This window comes from Pseudorca crassidens, chromosome 13 (assembly GCF_039906515.1).
Source record: "Pseudorca crassidens isolate mPseCra1 chromosome 13, mPseCra1.hap1, whole genome shotgun sequence".
Taxonomy (NCBI): domain Eukaryota; kingdom Metazoa; phylum Chordata; class Mammalia; order Artiodactyla; family Delphinidae; genus Pseudorca; species Pseudorca crassidens.
The window spans coordinates 38149689-38174960 of NC_090308.1; the positions used below are offsets into that span (position 1 = coordinate 38149689).

The 25272-nt window shown below is 37.5% G+C and overlaps 1 protein-coding gene and 1 long non-coding RNA gene across 2 annotated transcripts in view; one reads left to right on the forward strand and one right to left on the reverse strand.

Moving 5' to 3' along the window:
- The window catches only part of CLVS2 (clavesin 2), a 74141-nt gene that overhangs the window by 47233 nt on the left and 1636 nt on the right, over window positions 1–25272 (reverse strand). The window contains exon 2 of the mRNA XM_067702219.1: window positions 13964–14138. Within this exon, the coding sequence (XP_067558320.1) occupies window positions 13964–14138 (175 nt within the window). The remainder of the gene's footprint in view (window positions 1–13963; window positions 14139–25272) is intronic.
- Window positions 4876–14460, forward strand: LOC137204578 (uncharacterized). Its single transcript, XR_010933726.1, has 5 exons — window positions 4876–5013; window positions 9032–9114; window positions 10153–10244; window positions 10668–10772; window positions 14405–14460. It is a non-coding gene; the product is annotated as an uncharacterized lncRNA (long non-coding RNA).

Below are 25272 nucleotides of genomic sequence, written 5' to 3' on the forward strand. Positions count from 1 at the left end.
TTCCCAATGGTAAAATGTGTAAAATGCAGAGAGTAGGAAAAGGAAAATTTCTCCACAGTCCTACCACTCTCATATAGTCATTGCTTACATTCCAATGCATTTTATTCTCCTCTTTGCTTAACATATTGTTAATATAAATATGATCATATTTTCATACATTCATTTCTATCACACACACTTAAGATTATTAATAATCATTGCCCATATTATCACAAACTCTTTGCAAACATTACCCCTAGCCGTTGAAAGATCATCCATCATAGAAACATCTTGGTGCTGCAGGGTTCTTCCTCACAAGGATCTATATTCTCCTTCAGCTCATGGATTCTGAGTCTGAGAACTATCTCAGGTCAGAAAACTAGGCATAATATTCTAACTTTATATTCGGATAGCTGCCTTCATTCCTTTTCTCTTTTTTCTCGTTTAATATTTTAAGCAACATTTATTGTCTTCCTATCTTTCTTTCCCATAGGAACACCATGCTTAATAACCATATCCACAGCTCCCTTAGGGCCAGGCCCTTACGATTGCCACTCCAACCTTGCCACTCATTATAATAACTGCACCCAGCATACTTCTGGTGTTTAAATGCCATCACCTAGCCAGCAGTATTTCTGAATCCTGTCATCCCCATTGTTCAGGAAATCCTTTGACCGAGTTTCTTTACCATAGTCCTTTTGATTACTAATTCCCCTGCAGCTTTCACATGTCTTAGATATTGCACTCTCCAGTGTATGTTCTCCCATGAGTATCCCACCCTATTTCCTCACTATGAAAGTTTTAAGAATTGCAGGTCTATAACATGCTTTTAGTCCACCCAGGACCAATGATATGATCCTCCTTGCCAGCCAACTGGTGAGTTATTTAGCGGAACTGTTATCTTGCCATTGAGGAAGTCTTCATCTAATTGAAAACAGTGAGGAGAGATATGTATATTAATCATGTAAATACAAGTCTCTTCATGTATTTCAACAGAAAATATTTGTGATATTCCCAAGAGTGAAAATCCCCAAAGTCCTAAGAACAAACCAACGAGTTCCACATGTTATAAATCACAATACTTTTTATTATCACATTTAACCATTATCTTACAACTTGGAAGAACAAATGTAGTGACTATAAACTTCAAAGAGAAAATTACCCACTTAATTTCTTAAAAGATGCATTATTTTCAGAAAAAGGGGGTGGGAGACTTTCTTCCCACCTAATTTTAGTTGGTGAGTTTTGCATGATCTGCCAAGTTAGGTTGATTAATTATATTATATAACCACTGTATTTTGTTCTAAAGACATAATCTTCTTGTTACATAGTTTATTTATATTATCTTCTCCAGCGTGGGGCAGGGAAGAAGTGCATGGTCAGGACTGACTGTAACCAAGTGACTTCTCTGACTAGGTATCATGCCAATCTCTTTCATATATGTTATCTTGTTTAACCCTCAAAATAACACCAGGTGGAAGGTATCACTCCCATTTTATATGTGGTAACAATGACCGCGATCAGTTAAGTAGTCTATCTAAAGTTGAAATCTGGATGTGGCTGAGACAAGAATGCTTGCTTCTAAAGTCTGACCTATTCTAGCACTTGTCAGGGGAGAGACAATTCTGCTTTCAACTATATCCTATATAATTTTTGTCCAAATACCTCTTTATGAAGACAGCATATAATCAAACCATGACTTTCCTAGCAGTTTTCGTGGGTGAAAGAAGACAATCGCTTTCTTCCTTACATGGCCTTATGATGAAACACAAATCACAGTGTCATTTCTCTTACCCTATATCCAACTTAGGAATGTTTTTGTGTTTTTAAAATTAGGACATAAATAACTTATGGGAAGATTCCAAGAATAGAGGAAAGAGAGGCGATAGTTCTAATTCCAATGCCGATACATGAGTTTCCAGTAAACAATTCCAAAAAAACAGGAGCTAAATAATAAAGGGAAAGTCTTAAAAGGAAAACCTTGGACGACGTGAAAAATGTAGCCTTGACCCAAACATAGAACATATGAGACTCAGGGAAAATGAAGGAAACCTCCACTTCTGTGAGTACTGTGACTATTCTAAGAGGTAGAGGGGCTAACTTTAAGGACAGTGATGACAAGAGAAAACCAGAACTGCAAAGCGGAAAAGACAGACCGCAGCAATGGAATTTCTGGGAGCTCTCCGTGGTGCTGCTTAAGGCTGCACCTTACTCAATCACCTGCACTTAGGCTGATTTCAATTCAGCCTAAGCCTACTTTGATGGTTTCTATGCAGCATTGAGGTCACATTAGCTCTTTTCTGAGTTAAGGCACTTTCCAGACCCAAATATCTATGAAACTAGAAAACAGCCTGTTATGATTTACAGCAGAGTGCGTTTACCCTCCTTTCACTGACTAAATTATAGCTCTAAGTTTAGCATATAGTAGTAACCCATTATGATGCTGATTATCTACCCCCTGTTGAGACAGTAGGCCTCAAACACCACTAAATGTAGCTTGTTTACCAGTTCTGTTGTGGCCCATCGTGGTCTTGCGTGGGGTAGAATGTGCTTTTCTTAGCCATCTTAGGAGAGACAATGCTCTGACTGGTAGCATCTTTTGGAGGTTTTCTTTTAAAACCAAGTGATAAAATTGCCTATCTGCCTGAATTTCATCTTATTTGAAAATAAACCTGGTTTTCTAAGCTTTAACGTCTTAGTTCATAATAATTTGCAAATAATTATGGATATATCTCTTGGAATATTTTTGGGTTTTTGGAAATAAATTTACTCCATATTTAATCCTAGAAAAATATCTCTGGGGATTTAAAGAACATAATAATAAAAGCTATTACTACATAGAAGAAGAAGAATTTCTCCCTTAGATCATTATCTATAGATAAAAATGATGGCTCATGACCTTCATTTCTATCGTCTTGTGGTCCTAAACTGGAAAATGGTTGCTTTGGGCTTCCCTGGTGGCACAGTGGTTGAGAGTCCGCCTGCCGATGCAGGGGACACGGGTTCGTGCCCCAGTCCGGGAAGATCCCACATGCCGCGGAGCAGCTGGGCCCGTGAGCCATGGCCGCTGAGCCTGTGCGTCCGGAGCCTGTGCTCCGCAACGGGAGAGGCCACAACAGTGAGAGGCCCGCGTACCACAAAAAAAAAAAAGAAAAAAGAAAAAGAAAAGAAAATGGTTGCTTTAAGGAGTTAAGGAGCTTCCAAGTCAATAAGGCTGACTGAATAAGCACACTTTCCTCACCTCCTTCCACAAATTTAAATGACAGTAAACGGTACAAACTATAATAAATTTACAACACTGAAAACTAAATGAGGCAAAGTAACTTTATTAAATCAGATATTTGATAAAATTTTAGAAGATGAAAAATACATGTGGTTCTAACTTCCACTTCCAGAAAGACAGAATAATCAAATCATACTTTTCCCTATTCTTCTCATTAAATATAACTAAAAAACCTGGGCAGTATCCATAAAACAAACATAAGAAGACTATAAATGGTGAAAAGAAAAAGGCAGACCAGCTAGAGACTTTGGGACCCAAAGAATGAAATACTAGCACATTCCCCGGGCTTGATTTTGCCTCAGATATCCCAGATTTATAGCTCAGGAAACTGGCAACTGGAAACAGGCACAGACAAAAAAGCCCTAACTAAAGCTTGCTCTCACTGGCCAAAGGACCAGGAAAGACGCATACTAGCAACACACAAAAGTTTTAGGCAATAACTACTCTATTCCAGCCAAGCACTAGAGGAAAAGAAAAAAACAAAAACAAACACATGTGACCTCACTCCTACCCACACCAGCAAAGGATGAAAGCACCCTCATCAAGCTGTGATGAGGTATCCCAGCTCCCACCAGGGTCATGTAAGAGAAGACTGAGTACGCAGCCAGGACTTTCATCCCTATTATATCGATGTTAATATCCTGGTTGTGAGATTGCACAATATTTTTGCAAGATGCTACCATTGAGGAAAACATATATGAGATCTCTCGGCACTATTTCTTACAACTGCATGTGAATCTACATTAATATAAAAATGAAAGGTTTAATTAAAAAACATGTGATCCAGAAACATTATGATACACAGAGGATTAAGACCACAGATACAATGTCCACGCAATAGTAATACCAGAAAAGGGATCAGAGAAAAATTGAAAGGAAAGAATAACAAAAATGTTTCTGTTTCTATCTGAAGGATTCATTAAGGTGTGGTAGACACAAGAAGATCTGTTCCCAAATGTATGCTTGTAAATGCCAAAGATGGAAAAAAGATCCTAAAATCTTTTACGGGTACCTACAAAGTATCAAAAATTTGTCTGAATCCAGGCTTCTTATCAGAAATAATGGATGCCTGACAACTATAAAATAATGATTTCAAAGTACTTGAGGGAAATTATTTTGAATCTATATATCTAGACAAAACTATTAACCGATGTGAAAAAATAAACACACTTTAGAGAATGCGAGTGCCCTGCAACTTTACCTCCCTCATACTCCTTCAGGTGGAAAAAAAATATATATATATATATATATATGTAAACAAAACAAAAAAGAGAGAAAAGAATTCAAGGACTTGAGGAAAGGAAATCTAAGACACAGCAAATATTACACAAGAATGAAATTTGAAAGTCTTCTAGAATGACAGCTCTAATACAGACCTAATAAACAAGAGGAAAAAGTCATAACAGGAAATAAAGAGCTCCTAGAATACCTTCAAGAGGAAAGTGGATTCCTTATGGTACACAACATGATTGAAAAACTAGGTACTGATAGTATAACTTTTACTTTATTAATTTATGTACTAAAATTATATTGACTTTTTGCATGTTTTCTCTAGAAGACTAAACAATAAGTAAAACTTCAACTGGTTTTTAAAGCACTGGATAGATATTGACAAAATGGTGAAAGCTGGTGGACTCTGCATCCTAAAATTTGACATTGATTTCAGTCTTTAAGCCTATGCAACAAGACTCTACAGTGAAATCCTTTCAGTGTTTCAGCAGCTAGTATTCTTTTTTGGGGAGTTTCTCAAGGTAGGTAATCTCGAATTTTTTAAAGTCATATTCTCATTTTATGAAAATTAAATCCCCAATTCAGAGGATTTCTAACCTTCAAGGTAAAGCAACAAAAATATCACTATAGCTGTCTTACATGTAGTCTTAAGACGCTAGAAGAATGATTTACTATTTTTCTCCTTTTAAAATCGGGATCTTAGGAGCGCTGAACTGACTGAATCGCAGCTGTGTTACCTTTGTTATGGGGATATAGCTATAGGGACCCACGTACATAGAAATGGCCAGCACCCCTACCTACGCAAAGCTAGTCGGGTACAGAGATTGCAGTAAGTACACAGAATGGATTGTAGGAAAACTGCATTTATTTCTTTGTGCTTAAAGGTTGGAATAAAACTTTCTTGAAACACTGTCTAATTATCACCTCTTCCTTTCAGAGAACATAAGCAAACATGCTATAAAGAGCTGATAGAAGAGTCATCATAGGTATTTTAGGGAATCAGCATTGTGAAGGAGAGGACGAGGTGTCCACCATTCCTTTTCTTCCTAGAATCACAGACTACATTTCTTCATCTCCTTTATAGTTATGGGTGTCGACCTGACTGAGTTTTCTAGCCAACAGAATTCAAGTTCAAATAAACAATGTACACTGTTTTCAGCTTTGACCCATAGACATGTATCATACGTGATTTTCCATGCTTTTTCACCTTATAGGGAAATGCAATGAAACTGACCAAAGTGACCTGGGAAACCACACATAGAAAACGGCAGGGCAACAAAGTGGAAGGAACATGGGTTACTGACTCACTAGGAGAAGCATCATACCTTGATCAAAGCACCCTATTTGATTTCACCGTGAGATGGTTGAGCAAATGCACACATTTTCGTTTGTTTGTTACAGCAGCTATCATTACCTTATATAACTACCTCACACTCCCCCACATCTTAAAATTCCAACTGACTGAGGCCTTTCAAAATGCAGTTGACCTCAAGCCATAGAAACACACTATTTTTAATTGTGCATCAAATAGAAGCCCAGGATTAATACAAGGAGGCATTCCTCTTATGAGTTTATTGTGACTTCTCCGATTGCTGATATGAAGAAAATGAAGCCCATTAAAAACAAATCCTCAGAATAGTTAAAATGAAGAATAAAGAGTATTTTAATTTCCAGATCAATCTTAAGAGAATATAACAAGAGTGCTACTCATGGATGGGACAGAAGAATCACTTACCTCCAAGATTCTGGCAATATGGTACCAGAATTTTAAAACTTAAGAAAACAAAAATGACACCTTAATTTGAGATTTCAAAAGATTTTGATTTAGATGTCCAGGAGGGTACATTTATGAAGGTGAAATGACTAAACATTTGAAAGATAAGCATGTCAGTTTTATCAACATCTGTAGGAAAATCTGATAGCACTGGGGTCTTAAACTAATTTTTTCCAGTTTTATCAAGGCATGATTGACAAAAATTGGATAAACTTAAGGTATACAGACAGCATGATATTTTGGTATACACACACACTGTAAAATAATTGCCACAATCAGGCAATGTCTATCACCTCACATAATTACCTTTTTTTATGTGTGTGGTAAAAACAGTTGAGATCTACTCTCTTAGCAAATTTCAAGTATACAACACATTATTATTAACTATAGTCACCATTCTGTCCATTAGGTCTCCAGGATTTTTTCATCTTATAACTGAAATGTTGTACCCTTTGACCAGCATCTCCCCATTTCCCCAACCTCCCGACCCCTGGTAACCACCATTCTCCTCCCTGTTACTATGAATTTAACTTTGTAGATCCCACGTGTAAGTGAGATCATGCAGTACTTGTCTTTCAGTGCCTGGCTTACTTCACTTAGCATAATGTCCTCAAGGTTCACCCGTATTGTTGCAAACAGCAGGATTCCTTTCTTTTTTAAGGTTGTATCTAAACTAATTTTTTTAAGATAAATGAATGTTCACATTTTGTCATTTTGATTTGAAGAGAGTGAAAAAAATGAAGTTCTACTGGGATAGAAGAATATATCAAGATGCATTTACACTGATAATAAAAAGAATAAGAGAGAACGTGCAGTTACTCATCTTTTTTGTTCTCCAGTTAAGGACTTGTCTTAACATAGCCAATAAAATGAAATGGAGAATAGCTCGTATGGTTTGTTCAGTTTTTCATTATAGGTGGTTACTTTCTATCCATTTATCATTATCTCAATGACTCAAACAGAAAGATTATTTGCTTCCTTCCCTTTTTTTTTGCGGTACGCGGGCCTCTCACTGTTGTGGCCTCTCCCGTTGCGGAGCACAGGCTCCGGACGCGCAGGCTCAGCGGCCATGGCTCACGGGCCCAGCCGCTCCGCGGCAGGTGGGATCTTCCCGGACCAGGGCACGAACCCGTGTCCCCTGCATCGGCGGGCGGACTCTCAACCACTGTGCCACCAGGGAAGCCCCTTCCTTCCCTTTTGTTGCTTAAATTATTTGGCTGTTAGAAGGAAAATGATAGCTAGTCTCCTTTTCAGTGGTTGAAAGTGTACAGGTATTAAATGTTATGGATAGTTACTGATACTCCTTACTTTAATTCAGTAAGTGTATGTTAAGTAAGTCTAGAGCACTCATCTCTTTATTTTTTTTTCAAGGTTGACAACTACTTCCTCTAACTAGACATTTTAAATGGATTTAGCTGCTAATCAAAAAAAAAAAAAAACCCAGCAATTTTAATGCAAGAAAAAATAGTGAGATATATGCACATACACATGTATGTAGGTACATGTATGTGTTATGTTTATGTGTATATATGTACATATATATGCAGAATTAACCTGGCCTGTTAGCAAAGTTTATATAATCCTTAGCCTGCTTGCTGAACTGAATATTATATATAGCTTTTACATGTCTATAGTCAGATTTTAAAAAGACTTCCAACGTCCTACTTCTGGGGACTAAACTTCTCAGGCAAGCCACATTCTCATACCATGAAATCAAGCAGCTTTAGGGTTTTCACTCATTTTGTTTTAGGTTAAGAAACAACTGAAAGGAAGCACACTTAGTTCAGACAGCTATGCATGTGATGAACAAAATGTCACTTTTTTTTTATACACTGCCCTTGTCACTGTTTCTCAACATGGTTCTGACGGTGCATACAAAATGTGGAAATAAATGCTCCCACCCTCCAGGCTGTCTGAATAAATACAGTTCATGAGTCCGTGTGTTCATTTTCAAAAAGACAGGTATTGTTTCAGACCTCTACCAGCAATGCACCATCATGCTGCCTTAAATTTACAAGGCAGCTTGCATGCAAGAGGTTTCTGCTGTTGTCAGAAGCATTATAAGCCTGAAAACTATTGGCAGGTTAAAAACCATTTCAAAAAACACTGTTGCAAAACAGAGTCCTTTCGTCTTATTATGAAAGCCTAATTTACTCAATATCTCATTGACTTCCTCTTTAATATTCTCCCATAACTGTCCTCCATACACACACACACACACACACACACACGCACGCGTGCGCACACACACACATGTGCAATTTCAAAGCTAGCAGGAGCTGTGGGTAAGATCGGGAAGACTGAATAAGCTAACGCTAGACTGAAGTTAATGGCACTCCTCACCCGCTAGCCCTGGACAGGGATGTTCCAAGTCATTAGCATAGCCTCTGTTTTTGGCAAGATCCCCTAGGTAGGACTGGGCTTCCAAACAGTCAGAGCCAGAATTTGTAGTTGGCAGCACTTTCTGCCTTCCACATGAATGACCAGAGCTCTCAGAGCTAGCAGATTGGTGGCTGCTAGTAACACTGGACCCTTGAGTCAAAAGAAAGGGCCAGCATTAAGTACTGTGAATTGATTACATATTCTTGATTCTTTCACAAGTCCTATTTATTAAGGGCTCTTACAATATCTGGCACTGATTTAGGTACTTTTTGATGGCCCTACATCTGAGTCTTAGGTAGCAATTCAAAGAGCTATTCAATTCTTTGTTACAGCCAAACCCCTTGTCAGCAAGCAACCTCTTGACTTCATTATGTACTTTTCAGCAGATGGAGTTTGGGGATTCCTGTGAAATTGTGAAAGCAACAGCACAGAGACTCAGCAGAACAGAGTTAAGGGGGAATAACAGGTAAATACATCCAAAGGGCAACAAACAACAAAGGTAGGGTCAGGATATGTTTAAAAACATCATAAAAAAGAGATTCTGGATTCATAAGAGAGTTTGAGTTTTTCACTACCAAAGAGTTTTAAGAATGGTAATATTTTATAAGAAAAATATTAAAATAGAGCAACAGAAACCAAAAAATATTAAAAGCATACTGCTTCATTATAAATTCAGTCTAAACTGTTCTAGGTATTTCCAAACATTTCATGTTTTAATTGGCTTCCCCAGCAGATATCTTAGAGTCAACAAGTCACATCCACTTAATCTTGTATTGATTTTCTAAGATGCTTCCTGTTACTATGACTACGCTAATCAATTAAATTCTTGTAAGGTGCAAGACAATTTTCTCTTTCTCTTTTCCTTCCGGCTAAGAATGAATACTTTATTTCCACAAAATATATCTGATGTTGCCTCTTATCTATCAAGGAGCCGCATTGTGTTGGTAAAAAAATCTTTTATGCCTTTCCTTTAAAAAAAAATGTTTGAAGATTCTGCAAAGAGAAAGCGTACAGAATTGCCTTGGATTGGTATAATGAGTGGCTTACCAATTTGTGGTTGTGAGGATAAAAGTTCTCTTTGGCTAGCAGAAAAGTGCCTTGCCCTTGCCCTTCATCACAGGGAACTGGGAGGTTGGTAGTCACTCAAAGAGACCACTCACTGGGAAGAAGAAAATGGTTCTGCCACTTGGTGTCCAAAAAAGTGCAAGGTCAGCCATTTGTGACTATTTTAGTACTGTACTATCCCAACAAAGAAACTTCACCTGTACTGAAATGTGAGGATTTTTGGCATGGGGGAGGAAAGTTACTTTAACCTGAGGCTACCCATTTTTTCTTAGGCACAGCCCTGGAAACAACAGAAACAAGGGGGCATGGGAGGCACAAACTATTGGATGTAAAATAAGCTCAAGGATGTATTGTACAACACGAGGAGTATAGCCAATATTTTGTAATAACTGTAAATGGAAAGTAACCTTTAAAATTGTATCATTTTTCTAATTAACAGAAAACCAGAAAAAACAAGATTCAGGAAAGACATTCATTCTTTGGAATCAGACAACCTGGACTCAAGCCTTGAGGTCAGCTGAGAAAATTCAGGTAAGCATCTTAAACTCCCTGAAGTTTCATTATCTGTCCTACAAAATGGGATCAATATAAGTACCTCTAGGGTAGTCTGGGTGTTCTCTATATCTAAGCCCTCTCCTTTGATCCAAGTCAATTCTTCTACCCAACAGATCTTTCCAAAGAAGAAGAGTGACCAGGTCACTTTCCTGTCCCAAATGTCCCCATGTCTGGAGTACACAGGTCAAACCACACAGCATGCCTTCCTCCAGCCCATAGGGCCAGGTCTCAGCCTGCCCTTCCCAGATCACCTCTGGTCATTTGTTTCAATTCATTTCTCACTCTAGCCGTATCGAAACTGATTTATCATTTACTTTCAATGCTTTGTAGCTGTCTGTTCAAGGCACCTCCCCCAAAGTTTCCCTGCCCCAAATGCTCTTCCTGTCCTTATTCCCTTAGCAAACTCTTGCTCTTCCCTCAAGGCCAAAGCTATCTCCACAATCACCACCTTTCCAACTGTGCCAGGAGTTTCTCCCAAAAGAAACGAAGACTAATTTTCACCAGGTAAAAAAACATCTCATGTTTTGTTTGGCTTCCAACGAGAAAAAAATATATTATTTGGCAGCTAACATGAAAATATCTAGATGCTATTTAACCACAAAGTAAGTGATTTTTAAAAAATGGAATCTGTGTATCTATAATCTGAGCACTAAAAGCAAAATACGATATTTTTCAGATTCCCAAAGTCAATCATCTTTAAGTCTTCACAGCCTAGGTAGTCACTGAATTGTGAGAAAAACAGCACACATCCAGGAAAATATGCCACTTGAAAAATGAGCTTACCCACATCAATTACTTTGATCATTAATATCACCTGCGAGGTGTATTATTTCTAATGTAATACTTTAAAATTGGTATAAATGAATAGACTGACATCCAAACAAGTTAAGTAATTTGCCCAAATATTTGATATGTGGCAGGGCTGCCATCCAAACCCAGGTCTGTCTGCCTCTATAGCCCGTTTCCATCCTTCAACAGTGTCTCTCTATTGGCCTTCCACTGTGATCACAGGTGGATCTTACAGCAATAGTCTTTGTGTTTTTATCCAAAGTATAAGGTGCTATCTCTAGCTGGGTCACTCAAAATACCTGAGGAAAAAGGGGATTGGCGTATGCAGGTAGAGAGGTTATACAGTCACCTCTGTATAAAGGAAGAGAGATGGGCCCTCTTCAAAACACAGTTACATCTCTTAATAATACACATCATTAAATGTTTCCTCCTCGGCACTAGACCCACTGGTAGCTTTTCTTACTTTTGGTTTAATTCCCTAGGATATTTTTTTGTTTGCCTAAATAAAAATAACATATTATAGCAGAATGATAGCGTGATACAAATTATCACTGAGTTATTAAAAATATTCTCATCTCTTAATTTCCCTGACTGGGTTAATTGGAAGGGGTTTATTATTGTGGTTTTAGTGGTGGTGTTAGTGATGGCGGTAGTTGTGTTTAACAATCTAAAATTGTGCATATGTGTCTTTACTTCAAACACTTTACGGTTTCACGCTAATCTCAAAAAAACCAGTTTATTCATGCTCTGCGTGAAACATATCAATACACAATAATATTTCTCACATAGTAAGTACAAAATAAAACAGAGTCTTAATTAGAAAAGTCAGAAAACGTTACTTCAGTATGAAAGTAAATATGAAATCACATGTCACAATGGAACATTTTTAGCACATCTTATATTCTTATTCAGAATCACCATTGTTTATAGATATCGATATAGACATAGACACAGATATAGACATAGATATAGAGCATTTAAAACTTAATTTGAACTAGAGAAAAAATGAGTTTAAAAGTTAGTAACGTGTCAAATTTATTCCCAGGAGGATCTCCTTCCTTTTAAGTGGCTTTCCAATTGGCAACCAGGAGGAATCAACCCTGCTTACTCAGTCTGGGTCCTGGGAGCAAGGAAAGGGGATGGGGACAGTGATGGGGAATAGAGATAAGGCAGTTCAGCAGAGGTTCCTGCAGAGAGGGGGACCATTTCCCTGTCTAACACAAGCACAGAGGTTTAATCTGACCCTCAGCACTTAGAAAGTCCTGATCGGAGCCATGGGTAATGGGGAAGTTCCCAAATGTGTCCAAGTGGTCAGTTTTTTCCTCCACCGAGGACTTATCATATTACTATTAAATGACTCCATAAAGTGTGTAAATTAGCAAACAGCAAGATATTGAGTCTATCCTTGAGTTGTTTGTTTTTTTCAATTTTTTGGAAATAATATGAGTTCTCCAGTTCTTCATATGCTGAAGGCCTAGACTACCCCTCATGCCAGTTAAATTGGGATCACGATTATAAAAGGCTAGGTTACCATTCTGTGTTAAGTTATATGGTTGGTGGTGACCAATTTTCTCTATAAAGTGAGGAACACTTTACACGCTGATGGCAGGAGGGCAGAATTAGGACTGATTCTACATGATACACACATTTCCAAGCACTGTGTTTCCCCATGCCCTCCCAACTCTTATTAACTGTCTCTATGGAGTTAAAAAGAAAGTGTAGTTCAAGATAAGGCAGGAGCAAGGCTGACTCACCAAGAACAACTCAGGAAACCTGCATCAGGGAAAACCTATCAGAGAAAAGGATGTGTCTTATTCACTCCAGGGGCAAAACCCAAACTGTGAATTCAATTTTGTTAAGATGTCCTGCTGCTTGGAGAAGTGACCTTTTTTTAGGGGGCCATCATCCTTCAATTTAGGTGCCTATAGACACAGTCAGAAATTACTGTGAAGCAGAGATCTAGATAATTTTGGTTGTTCTACTTAAAAAAAGAAAAATCTAACATCCTGAACTAATGAATGACAACGATAAAATTAGTTATTTTGCGATATTTTCAGTGATAAACGTTATAAAAACTAACTGCTGCAAACTTCTAAAAAGCATGTTGAACATACTGAGAATAAATACTGAATAATCTCACTTAAGAATTAATTTGCAAATCTTTTTAAGAATTTAAATTTTATTCCATAAATAGTATATATAAAGTAGCATAAAGCCAAGCAGAGAGCAGAAAAAAGACACCTTAAACTTAAAAAGAAATCGTCGATATTAGGTTTATAACATGCCACTAAATAATAACTGATTTTCCATTTTATAATTCCCAACCAGTTAAACGTCATTCATTGGAAGATGCACCATTCCTCTGTCAACTCCACATGATGGCCCTTCCACAATTAAAAAAAAAAAAGAGCAAAAAAAACCCCAATTAAGTATAAAGAAGTAATTCAAAACAGTGATTCCATATCTCAGATACCAAAAAACATATTGATTGATTGGCTTTCCAACAGTTGTTGGGCAACTAAATGGAACAATGAAGCAAACATTTAGCTAATTAACAACTATACACAGAAAAGGAAAGAAAAACAAACAAACGAAAGCCTAGATAGCTAATAATTAAAATACAGAAGATGTTGCTTGTTCTGATTATCAAGCTAAAAATCCCAGATCATCACTGGCACTTATAGACATAGTGAGGGCTTAGTGCCAAGTGTCACAAGCTTCCATTCATTAAAAGGCCCACATCTTCTAGCTTTTCTTCTATGATCCTTTGTCCAGTTAGTGTTTGTGCTTGAAAACTAGTTTTTTAAATGTGCTTTTATTATTCCTTAAGTAAGATCTTCTGTTGTTCTACCACAGATAAGCCAAACATGGGAGACTGAGAAACTGGGTAATTTGTAAATCATTACCTGAAGGCCTTCGATAGCCAAGCGCAGCATGCTTGGTGTAAGTTTAGAGGCTTGCTTGAAGGTGAAGTTACTCCAGTCTATGATCAAAACAAATCCATTCACTTGAAGCTCGGGATCTTCAATCATGGCTTCTAAAGAAAGTAAGATGGCACGCAAAATATCCACCAGTGTGTACCTATCGGCAACAGAAAAGGGCTGCATTAAATCTGACAACCACTTGTGTAGAAGCTATAGAAAGTTGTGAAGCATACTAAAAATTCCCTCTTAAACTACATCAGGAATCTTAAGGAAACGATTTTGTTTAAAAATCCTCTTTTAAGATGAAGTTTACTTTATTCGCTATACTCAGGGGACATACTAGAATTTAACATGTATTCTACCAAAACAAATTCCAATGCTTTTGAAAATACTACAATTTGTTTCCTTTTCCTTTCCTTCTAGGCCTTGCTATGAGTTTATAAAATCTCATTTCAACAACCCTAAAAACTAGGCATGGTACTTTTAAATAGCTCAAGAATGCTCTCAGCAGTACTGACATTTCATATCTTCACATGTGGAAAATTTGAGAATGAGATTTGAAGGAGTTTCATCAATAAACAACACTATACGTAAACAGTTATGACTGAAAGTGTCAACAGATTTTAATTGTACTGAGTTTATATCATAAAGATAAAAGAAAAGAAAAGACAAAAAGGAAAGGTGGGATGGACAGAAAGAAAGGGAGATCAATGAAAATAAAAGGGAAAATGTACCTGTCTGTTATTACATAGGTCATCCAAATTTAGGGGTCAAGACTCTATCTTTTTCTACTTTGCAACTTAGCACAGTGCCTGGCACACTGTAAAAACTCCATAAATGCTCTTTACTTTCTTCTAAAATGGAACTAGACTAGAGTGCAAAGACACTAATTGTGCATTAAGACACTGCCTCAACGAAGGCAGCGGAAGTAAGAAGAAAAGAAGCCAAATTTGAGAAGTATTTTAGAGGTAAACTTTTTAAAATTTAATACTTAATTAAATGTGAGGGCTAAGATTGAGGGAAGAGTATAAGATGACACACAGATTCTAGCTTCAGTCTGATTAGATGGTAAAAATCGTTCATCAAAATCAAGAGTGCAAAAAGAGGATACAGTTGAGGATGGCTGGAAATGTGGAATTTGGAATAGTATCCGTTGTACTTGAGAAACAGGTAGTATACCCAGAAAGATATATCAAGTAAACATCTGAAAAAGTAAATTCCAAACTCAGGAGAGAGCTCAAGATTGAAAATTCCAGAATCAAAAGCACACCAATCCTACGTTCAAGGAAGTGGATGAGGTAATGCAATCTGAGCTGAGAAGAAAATGAGATAATTACTCTAAGAGGGAATCCCAGCATTTCAAGAGGGATTAGTAAATTTATAGAAGATGTTAACAATTTTCTGTTTTTAGCAGCCTGCATTTCAAGTTTACTTTTCTGCTCAGACATTCAGGTGGAGGTATCTGGGAAAAGCGAGAGAAAGAAATCCTGACCTCAGGGGAGAGGTGGTGTGGGGAGGGGGGTGGATTAGGAGTGGAAATCATTGGGATTCAGTGGAAGCAATGGGCTCACCAGGAAGATGCATGAGACAGTGAGCACATGTGAGGGAGTAGTTCTATTTTGACTTCTAAAAACATTTGGAGGCGAATGGAGAAAGTGTAGTAGTTCAGAAAGGAAGGAATAATTAACAGTGAAACCTCAGGCAATTTCTCACTTTCTCTGGGCCTCATTTCCTCATCTGTAAAGTCAGTAGTTTGGAATAGAATCTCTTTAGGGTCCCAGCATTAATTAAGCAAAGGGCGTGGTGTCAGAAGACTTCAAGATGGAATCTCTTCCTGTCCCTCATTAGCTGTGTGGCCCTGGACATGTCAATGATTTATCATTCTGAGGTTTAGTTCCCTTAAATGAGAGTATCTATGATTATCTCACTGCATCTCACTGGCAGTGGCAAGGTGGGAGGAGGGGGTATGGGAAGGGAAGTCAAAGACATGATTCAGGTGAAACCATTTGCACAATGCTAGGTATGTAGCACGTGTTCAGTAAATGTTGGTTGGAATACACACATAGCACACTTTTTACTGTAATGGTAACCACAGACATAGGCAGGGTATGATCAGAACTAAAGAATATTTGCTTGTAAATTTTACTTAAAAATTAACAATAATCTTTAGATAGCTTATTACTACTGTGAAAGGCAAGGATCAAGAGATTATTTTTAAATCTCTGGAAAGTATACAGGGTATTTATAGGCCTAAGGCTATGGCATCCCAAAATACTACATAAGCACATGAGATAAATTTTTTTGTAGAGCTCTGTTAGCTGTCTTTAAATCTGTGAAATATGAATGACTGAATACCTTTATCTGTCACTTCATGGCTGGCTCATCTCCTTTTTAAACATAATGGCCTAACACAGTATTGTGACCAAAAGCCTATAAGCCTACACAGACTGGAAAGTTGGAGGAGGAAGGCTTTAGTTCTGGTTAAAATTTAGAGCTACCCCCTCTAAAAAAGTATTCACTTTAATTTCTGAAGTTCATAATAATATCACAGTTAAGAAAATTAAAAATTAGAACAATCCAGTTTAGAACTTCCTCCCATTATGATCATTCTTACATTTCCTATAAGAATGACAAATAGCATTAATACCAAACAGCCTTAAGTAAAAGTGGAATCTGAAATCGGCTTTGGAAGAATGATGCACTGTATGTATGAAGAATAAACCATGGCACCAGCAGGGCTGAAAACAAGAGGCAATTTGTTTTAAGTAACACATTTTAAGTTTGGCTTTTCCAAAACTGTGTCAAATCAAGAGAGAAACTTATATACATATCATTATTCCAAAGGAAAGAAAATAAGGCAAATCCCAGGATCATCAATAGAGAAAAGCAGGTTTGCAAAGTTTTCAAGGGTAAATCTAACAATGGTTTTTTTAATTTAATACTTTCTTCCAAAAAGAGAATTAAGTGATTTTTATATAAATTATACTAATGTATAAGTTTAATAAAAGAAACATAAAAACATCCTAGCTAACTGAATTCAAAGGGCAGGTCAAAACCACTCTTGAGGGCTTCCCTGGTGGCGCAGTGGTTGGGATTCCACCTGCCGGTGTGGAGGACACGGGTTCGAGCCCTGGTCTGGGAGGATTCCACGTGCCGCGGAGCGGCTGAGCCCGTGCGCCGCAAGTACTGAGCCTGCACTCTAGAGCCCACAAGCCACAACTGCTGAAGCCCGCGTACCTGGAGCCTGTGCTCTGCAGCGGAGAAGTCACCGCATAAAGAAACCCGCGCACTGCAGCGAAAAGTGGCCCCCCGCTCGCCGCGGCTAGAGAAAGCCCGCATGCAGCAGCGAAGACCCAACTCAGCCAAAAATAAATAAATTTTTTTTTTTTTTTTTAAAAAGGGCTTCCCTGGTGGCTCAGTGGTTGAGAGTCCACCTGCCGATGCAGGGGACACGGGTTTGTGCCCCGGTCAGGGAAGATCCCACATGCCGCGGAGCGGCTGGGCCCGTGAGCCACGGACGCTGAGCCTGTGCGTCCGGAGCCTGTTGTTCTGCAACGGAAGAGGCCACAACAGCGAGAGGCCCGCGTACCACAAAAAACAAAAAAACCCACTCTTGACACTCCAATCCTCTGTTGTCAAACATGTCACATTACTACCATTAGCAGCTCAGCAGGTTATTCGTAAGCAGAACATTATTACATGAGACCTTGCCGAAGTCTGCAAAATATCTTCCAAAGAAATGGAGCATTTTATGAATTTTCTGTCTTCAGGAATCCTACTTTCATTATTCTCTTTGAAACTATTTCCGAACTGTTGTATTTTACAAATTAGACGTCACTACAATAAGTATTTCACAAGCTCACTCCAATTATAGTAGCTCTACCATTGCTATTCTTCCCTTCTATGTTGAAAGAAAGCCATAAACAATAAACTAGCCCATTAATGGAGCTCTTGGCTCCTGACTGTGCTTCCCAAAGCAGCATTAGGTAAAGCCTGAACCTGAAATCAACTTGGAGAGGATGAAATAATGACACCAGTACACCTGGGACTAGTAGACCACTGCTCTTGAAGGAAGTCAAAGCTGCTATAATATGTTAAAAAAAAAAAAAAAAATTCTCCTATTTAGTACCAGTGTGATCAAGAGCAGGGAAGCTTCTTCTGCCTCTGGCCTTACAAGGTTTTGGGGAGCTACCTAGCCTATGCTTCTCTCCTGGGGCTCACAACGTCTTATCCCCTACTAGAGCTTACAATCAGTGCAAAGAGCGACTTAAATCACAAACAGGCCATTTCCTTCCTACTCTCCAGCCCTTGCTTTTAGCCTGACAAGGAAAAACTGGCATCTTGGCATCACACTGAGCAGCACAAGAGCAAGCAGCTTCCCCTCTGTCACTAAATCAATCAGCCATTATTAAATTCTTCATTAAGGCTGCCCCCAGCCCTCAGTTTTCATTATGCCACATTTTCTAATGTCTGAAGCACTTTGTGTTAGAAAGGTGCCAGGGGAAGAGACAAAGGAGAAGAGTTACTTTTATTAATGCCTCAGAGTATCATTAGTGCTAAAGTCAATGAATTCACCAAGGTATTTTATATTACTGAGTGGTAATAATAATATCTCTATCTGTGTAATCGTTTAAGATTTCCAAAGCAATTTCAAACGCATTATCTTAATCTCAAAATAAGCCCAAAGTCTCTGTGCCTGACTTAGTTCCTATTATTTTGGAGATGAGGACACAGATGAGATCTCAGAGAATTTAGACAGTTTGTCCAAAATCACTATGGGAGTAAAACTGGAAGCCTAGATGAGAAGCTGGGTCTTTCTGACACCCCAGTGCTCTCCACTCCTTATGGTGCCTAGACCTAGAACCGAGTTTGATGAATAGCTGTTCTGCTTTCTCATGTCTCAGTGGCATACTGTATGTCAGAAGATGGATCAGAAAGTCCATACCAACATGGCGCCAGGCCAGTTATCAGGTTAGCTCCAACCTGGTCCCAGCAAGGGGCTTTGGCGGAAGAAAAGTAACAAGACATTTGTAAAAGTCAGAATGGGAACAGGCTAAGTCTACAAACCTTGGAGGAAATGTGAAATCCAAAATAATTAAGTGTCTGGTTTGTATCACTAGGCACAGATTAGTTGTCTCAGCCTTGCTTTAATTTTACTGCTGTGGAAATGTACATGAGTAAGGACAAAAGAATCCTTGTAAATGAAACATCTAGAGGAAAAATGTAATTCTTTGGGGAAAAAAAAGGTTAAAAAGTGTGCACTTTGGGCTGCTGCCAAAATAAAATGAAATGAAATAAAACAAAGTTGTGCTGGAAAAATACAAACATTGAAAAGGCAACTCTTCCTCAGAGCAGAATAAGTGTCTGCTTAGCTGCTTAATACAGTCTTTGCCTTCAGAATATTTATTCTACCAACTTAAATTTCTGTGCCTAATGGTCTACATTCTGATGTTTAATCAAGATTTTCTAAAACATAGATGAATTTTTTAATTATCAGAGCTTGCTTTTTTTATAATTATATTTAATTGTCTTTTCCCAGATTTATGTTGGTTAACTACCTGTACACACAAAACAAGTTTGACCAATTCACTTACTAGCTGTGAGGTTATGGGTGGAATAATTGCTCTGTGCCTCAGTTTCCACATCTGCAAAATGTGGATATTAACAGAACCTACCTCATATGTATGTGATAAAGATTTAATAAATTAATGTTTATAAAGTGCTTAGAATAGTGCCTGACACATAGCATATGCTATAAAAGTGTTTCAACATGAATGAATGAATTAAATAATTAATTAAAATGAAAAAATAAAAAGTTGATTACATTACCCGAGCAGGTGATTTTCTTTCTATACAACACTGAGCAGCCTGCTGCCCCTGCCCTGAACTTCCAGCACTGACAAGCAATACCCTCATTTAGCACTTAATGACCTCTCTGGAGTTATTTAGCTTTTTGTGTTTTTTCTTCCCGGAGAGGTTGTATGTTCCTTCATGGTACAAAGAATGTGTCATGTGTCTTTTTTTGCACCTAGCACCTATTAAATGTCCACGTATGTAGCAAATGCTGGAAAAAAGTGTACTTTTTAAAACATTGATTTGAATCAAGTACTATTCTATTCACTCATTTTACTCGATGTTGTAAGGACCCAACCAATGTACGGGGACATCTTTTCCCTCATGTCAATAGTGCCACTTACTATGTTAATGAAATGTATGTACCTGCTTTCAATGATGTAAAAGAATTCAATCTTTTTCCCAGAATGGAGGAAATATAGTAATTTACTAAGGATAATTTAATAATTTATTAATTGTTGGCTCATGTTTTAAAATATCTTTACACATTTTTTGAGACATCCTTTCAGAGCACTTTAGTAACATCAAATCTGTTGCGTCTTTTCAACTTTGTTTAAAGTTGCATATTTGAAACATGAAAATAGCCTGGTTTGGGCCAGACCCAATCAACATCCTGCTGAAGTTTGGAACTCTTGGTCATTGCTGTTATTTCAGGATTATTTCACTAATTACTGCATAATTACCCTAATTTTTAGAGACTGTCCTATTTTTTTAAAGAGATTTGTCCCAATATTTAGCTAACATTTCTCAGGACAATTTTTTTTCTCTCCCATTTTCCATGGTATGAACCAAGGGCATATTTTGAAGTAAGCTGCAGTTCCCAGAGTATTTGTTTAAAGAGCAGCCCTATAAGGAAGCAATACAGAAGCCCTGCTGGGACAGAAACCCCATGGAACCCACACCTGCATTCCTAGTATTGACCTAATCTCAAAATCAGCCGTAATACGGCATAGCAGAGCCTCTAGGCTTTCGAAGGTAAGGATTCCTGACCCTGCCAGGATATATGACACCAAGAAACAAAAAGTTGAGAAATATTTAAATATTTTAATAAACAGAGCCAAGAAGACTTGAAAAATCAGTCCAAAAAAATTAAGCCTCTTTTTTGGCTTGTTTTTTGTTTTTAAAATTATCAAGTAAGAGTGTTTCTCCCTAATTAACTAGTTAATTGCCCTTGTCTGTTTTAATCTATTTCTAATCATTTTATTTTATTTTATATTTTATTTTATTTTATTTTAGTGCACTTCCACAGAAGAGTAAAGCTTTGTGGCTGAGAATAAAGCAAATATGTATAGTCTATGGCTATTTTTAAAAACTTTTAAGCTACCATCATCATAACCTTCTTTCATTTGAAGACTGGCTACATTATTTTAATAAATGAGAGCATAGTCATAATTAAAACTGAAGCTTCAAATAGCTGGCCATTTGTATAATATTTTCCTTTGTATGAAAAAGCCACACAATAGGAACGAACAAACTGACAACAGTACATGTTTTAGGCAAATTCCAGAATAAGTTAGAGGATCATAGCATTGTCTCACCAATCAGTCTTTGAGCCCTTTCAGAGTTTCAGTACTATAAGTGATAATCAATGTCCATTATGATAAGCCAAACATGGTACAAGACGGTCAGTGCTTTCTGAATTGCCACTATATTAGAATCATTTTAACTTGTCTGTATTTAATTGTTTTCTAATGGCTGTTAATCAGATTCCAGATAAATTGTTTGTTTACAATTGGTTGTTTGTGGTACTAAGTAGAGAGATGTCATTTATAAGTCTAAGAAGGTAAAATATTACTTGCAGGCTAACTGACAAATTACAGGCCACATATCAGAATACATGTCATCATTATGTTTCAGGTAACACAGTTTACTCATGAATATTCCCAATAATTACATGCCAGTGAATTTCGACTTCTCAGATACCTGTTCTCACGCCCTAGGGTCTAGACCACAATCTACTTCCGTTCCAAACTTCCTTTTCTTAAGGTAGTATAATCTATTCTAGCTTCTCGGTACATTATCATGACACTCTGTTGATGAAATCAGGTGGACAATTTGAAGGTATCTGCTGAGTCCTAAGCAGGGCACTGTCACTCAGGAAAGCAAGATAGCATGTAATATATGGAAGACTACTGCATCACAGTAAATAGAATCCATTTGTTTTTAATTTTGTGGAATTTACTTTTGTTTTCAGAAATTATGTTAGACGATTTGAAAAAAAAAAAAAAGATAAAATTGTGTGAATCTTTGCCAAGGATAGCCTGCTCAATAAACGTAACAAATCATCTGAAACCTGTTCTGTTTTTTTATAAAAGAACCACAGACCACACTGAAAGTCATTTTGACATTTCAGTATTTCAAATATTTTTTTAGCTGTATTACAAGGTGGGTACACTGTAAATATTATACCTCAGTCTCCTGAAGATTCCATATTTCTTGTAAAGGCTTTGGAAACGGTCCAGTTACTTGCAATAACCTGAAACTGACCTGCACTATACTGCAATAGGAAGAGACACTATTTTATTTATAGTCACCATCTCACACACATTTACTGTTTCCAGTCTCCTGAGAAGCACAGAAAACTGTCCTAAAAATTCAATATAGGAGAAAGTATATATAGATAACTTCCTGCTTAGAATTCTTTTTTAAAAAAATGCATAACTCAATTCAACTCAACAAACATTTACTGAACATTAACTCTAGTTCAGGTGCTGTTATAATAACATGAGGCTTAGTATTTTTTTGTTACACAAAACTCTTTACAAAGTTTTTCAAAATTCACAAAAAATCTTGATATTCCCTTTGGGAAGTTGGAAATAACCTGTTATCCAAATAAAGGGGGACATTTTCTTCTACCTCATTTCTGGAATTTCCCTGTGCAATCCTGGACAATTCCCACCTATTCTTTCTTTAAAACAATGTTATGTGTCTCTCTTTTTTTTTTTTTTTTTTTTTGCGGTACGCGGGCCTCTCACCGTTGTGGCCTCTCCCGTTGCGGAGCACAGGCTCCGGACATGCAGGCTCAGTGGCCATGGCTCACGGGCCCAGCCGCTCCGCGGCAGGTGGGATCTTCCTGGACCAGGGCACGAACACGTGTCTCCTGCATTGGCAGGCGGACTCTCAACCACTGCGCCACCACGGAAGCCCTATTTTGTCTCTTTTAATAGTGTTTTGTTTTTTTTGTTGTTTTTTTTTGTTTTTTTTTTTTAGTTGTTGAAAGCCAGGTAATTCACTGAACAGCTCTAGAAGGTGGTTAGAATTATGTTCAGATGTGCAGTCTTCTACAGGGACCCAGGTTGTTTGGACTGGTGGGATCAGAGCAGGAAAGTGAGAACACCTCACTCACAGAACAGGGAGGGATGAGGAGTAAAAGAATTTGGCACATGGCATATCCAGCTAACAGAGCAATCGTAAGGTAAACACCTAGGGAAGGTGGCAGAGACTTCTGTAGGAGTCAAGTCAGATAAGCCTTGAAAATGTACGGTGGAGGAAGGAAGGGGATTCAGGCCAAAGGCAGGAAAAGAGCTGGTGACACTCTGGGCACTGTCAGAAAGGCAGTTGTCCTGCTGGTTTCAGAGCAGGGCAGAGACAGTTCTTAGGCACATCTCCCAAGGATAAAGGTTTACAGAGGATGCCAAGAGGGGGGACCTGCTTATCCACTTGTCCTTGTATATGTACATGTAGATATGGGATGGGGGGTGCAGGCAGGGAAAAGGAGGGAGGGACTTTTTTAAAACTATATAGGAGGAGGAAACTCAACTGAATTTTAGATAAGCTCCAAATAAATTGTATACCTTTTGATCTTGAAGTACTAAAACTTCTTGATCATACCTGTTCATTTCCAACCACAGAAATTGAATTCACAATTATTAGTCTATAGGCCCTGTAAGGTATTTTTACAGGACATGGCTTTTCATTTGTAATGTCACATGTACAAAGTTTTAATATTTAAGATTTTGTGTAGATTTAAAGAAATAGTTCTACATATCAATTAATAAGTCCCCTCCCATTGTAGATTTCCAGGGAGATATATTTTGATTACTAGTAACTTAGCCTTTACATGAAAACATGAGATAGACAACTAAAACACAGTTTCTTTAGTAAGTCCAAAATAATCACCTTTCCACATACATGAGAACTACAAGAGGCTTTCATCTTAATTAGGTTTATAAATCAATGTCAATATTAGCTCACTTATAGAAATAAATGAAAATAGGTTTGATGTATGTTCATGTCTCCCTAAGGGCAACCTGCTTCCCTAATGATATCTTTAACAGACTTTGAGACATATTTAAATATACAATTTCCATAGCGCTCATTTCATGGCAACTCAATAAACTAAGTTCCAGTCTAACTCATGAAATACTAGGTTCTTTCTTGAATAAAATTTTTCTGCTTTGATATACACAATAATTGGTTTGCATAACCCTACAATGTACTTCTTAGATGAAATAAAAACTTTTAAAAGAGAAATTGTGGTCAAAGGATGCCATTTCATGAGCCTTTAAACTTTGCTACCTGATAAAGAGTACAGTAAAATCTCTATAATTAACCAAAATAAGAGACAGAAAGAGAGCTCCATTCCCCTCAATGGCTAACTCTATGAGTTTCTTAGCTTTATGATTCTTCAGGTAGTAGTTTATCTTTATATTTACCTAAAAAATAATTGTAGTTCTCAACGTAGAATTACAGGAAAAAGGAGACCAACTGAAGGGTTAAACGCCTGTTAAAAATATTAATTTGCATTCTAAAATCCCAAGACTCTGAGAAGCCTATCTGGAGACCTATAAGATCCATAAGATTTCTCAGTAACTGTAAAAGTCTTTTAAAGTTGCTCCAGAGATGGTTTAAACTAACCAGATGCATCAAAAATCACCATTCACCGCACTAAAAATACAGCGACGTTTTAACAACAAGCTTCTTATGATTCATAATTCTGGTAACGCTTTTAAGTTCCATGACATTTATTTAACTTCAAACTTAATTGAAACTACCTTACACAAAGGTCTTTTATAATTTCTTATATCTTTCAATCTGAGAAAATAATTCCTCCAACTGAGGAAGTAGAAGAGTCATTGTCTGTTTTTTTCTATTGTAATGTAGATGAAGTAAGAATATTAGTTCTCCTCCATTAAAAAGCCAGAGAGCTCAAAAAGTCTGCCAACTGACAGATCTGAACATTTTTCACTTCCTTCCAAGTGACGAAAAATCACATCAGACAGGAAACACATTCTTTAGATTAGTGACAGGTGTAGAACAAGCACACAAGTCAGCCTTTATTTTCAGGGTCGGCGGCATGCTCAGCAACAGAGGGGACAACTCTTCCTTTTTATTGAAGTGACACACATCATATTATTCCTTCATCTACACATCACCAAGCAGAAAAGTTTCCAAGCAATAAAACTACTTGATCTTGGTTGAATGCCAGGGTAGTCTTA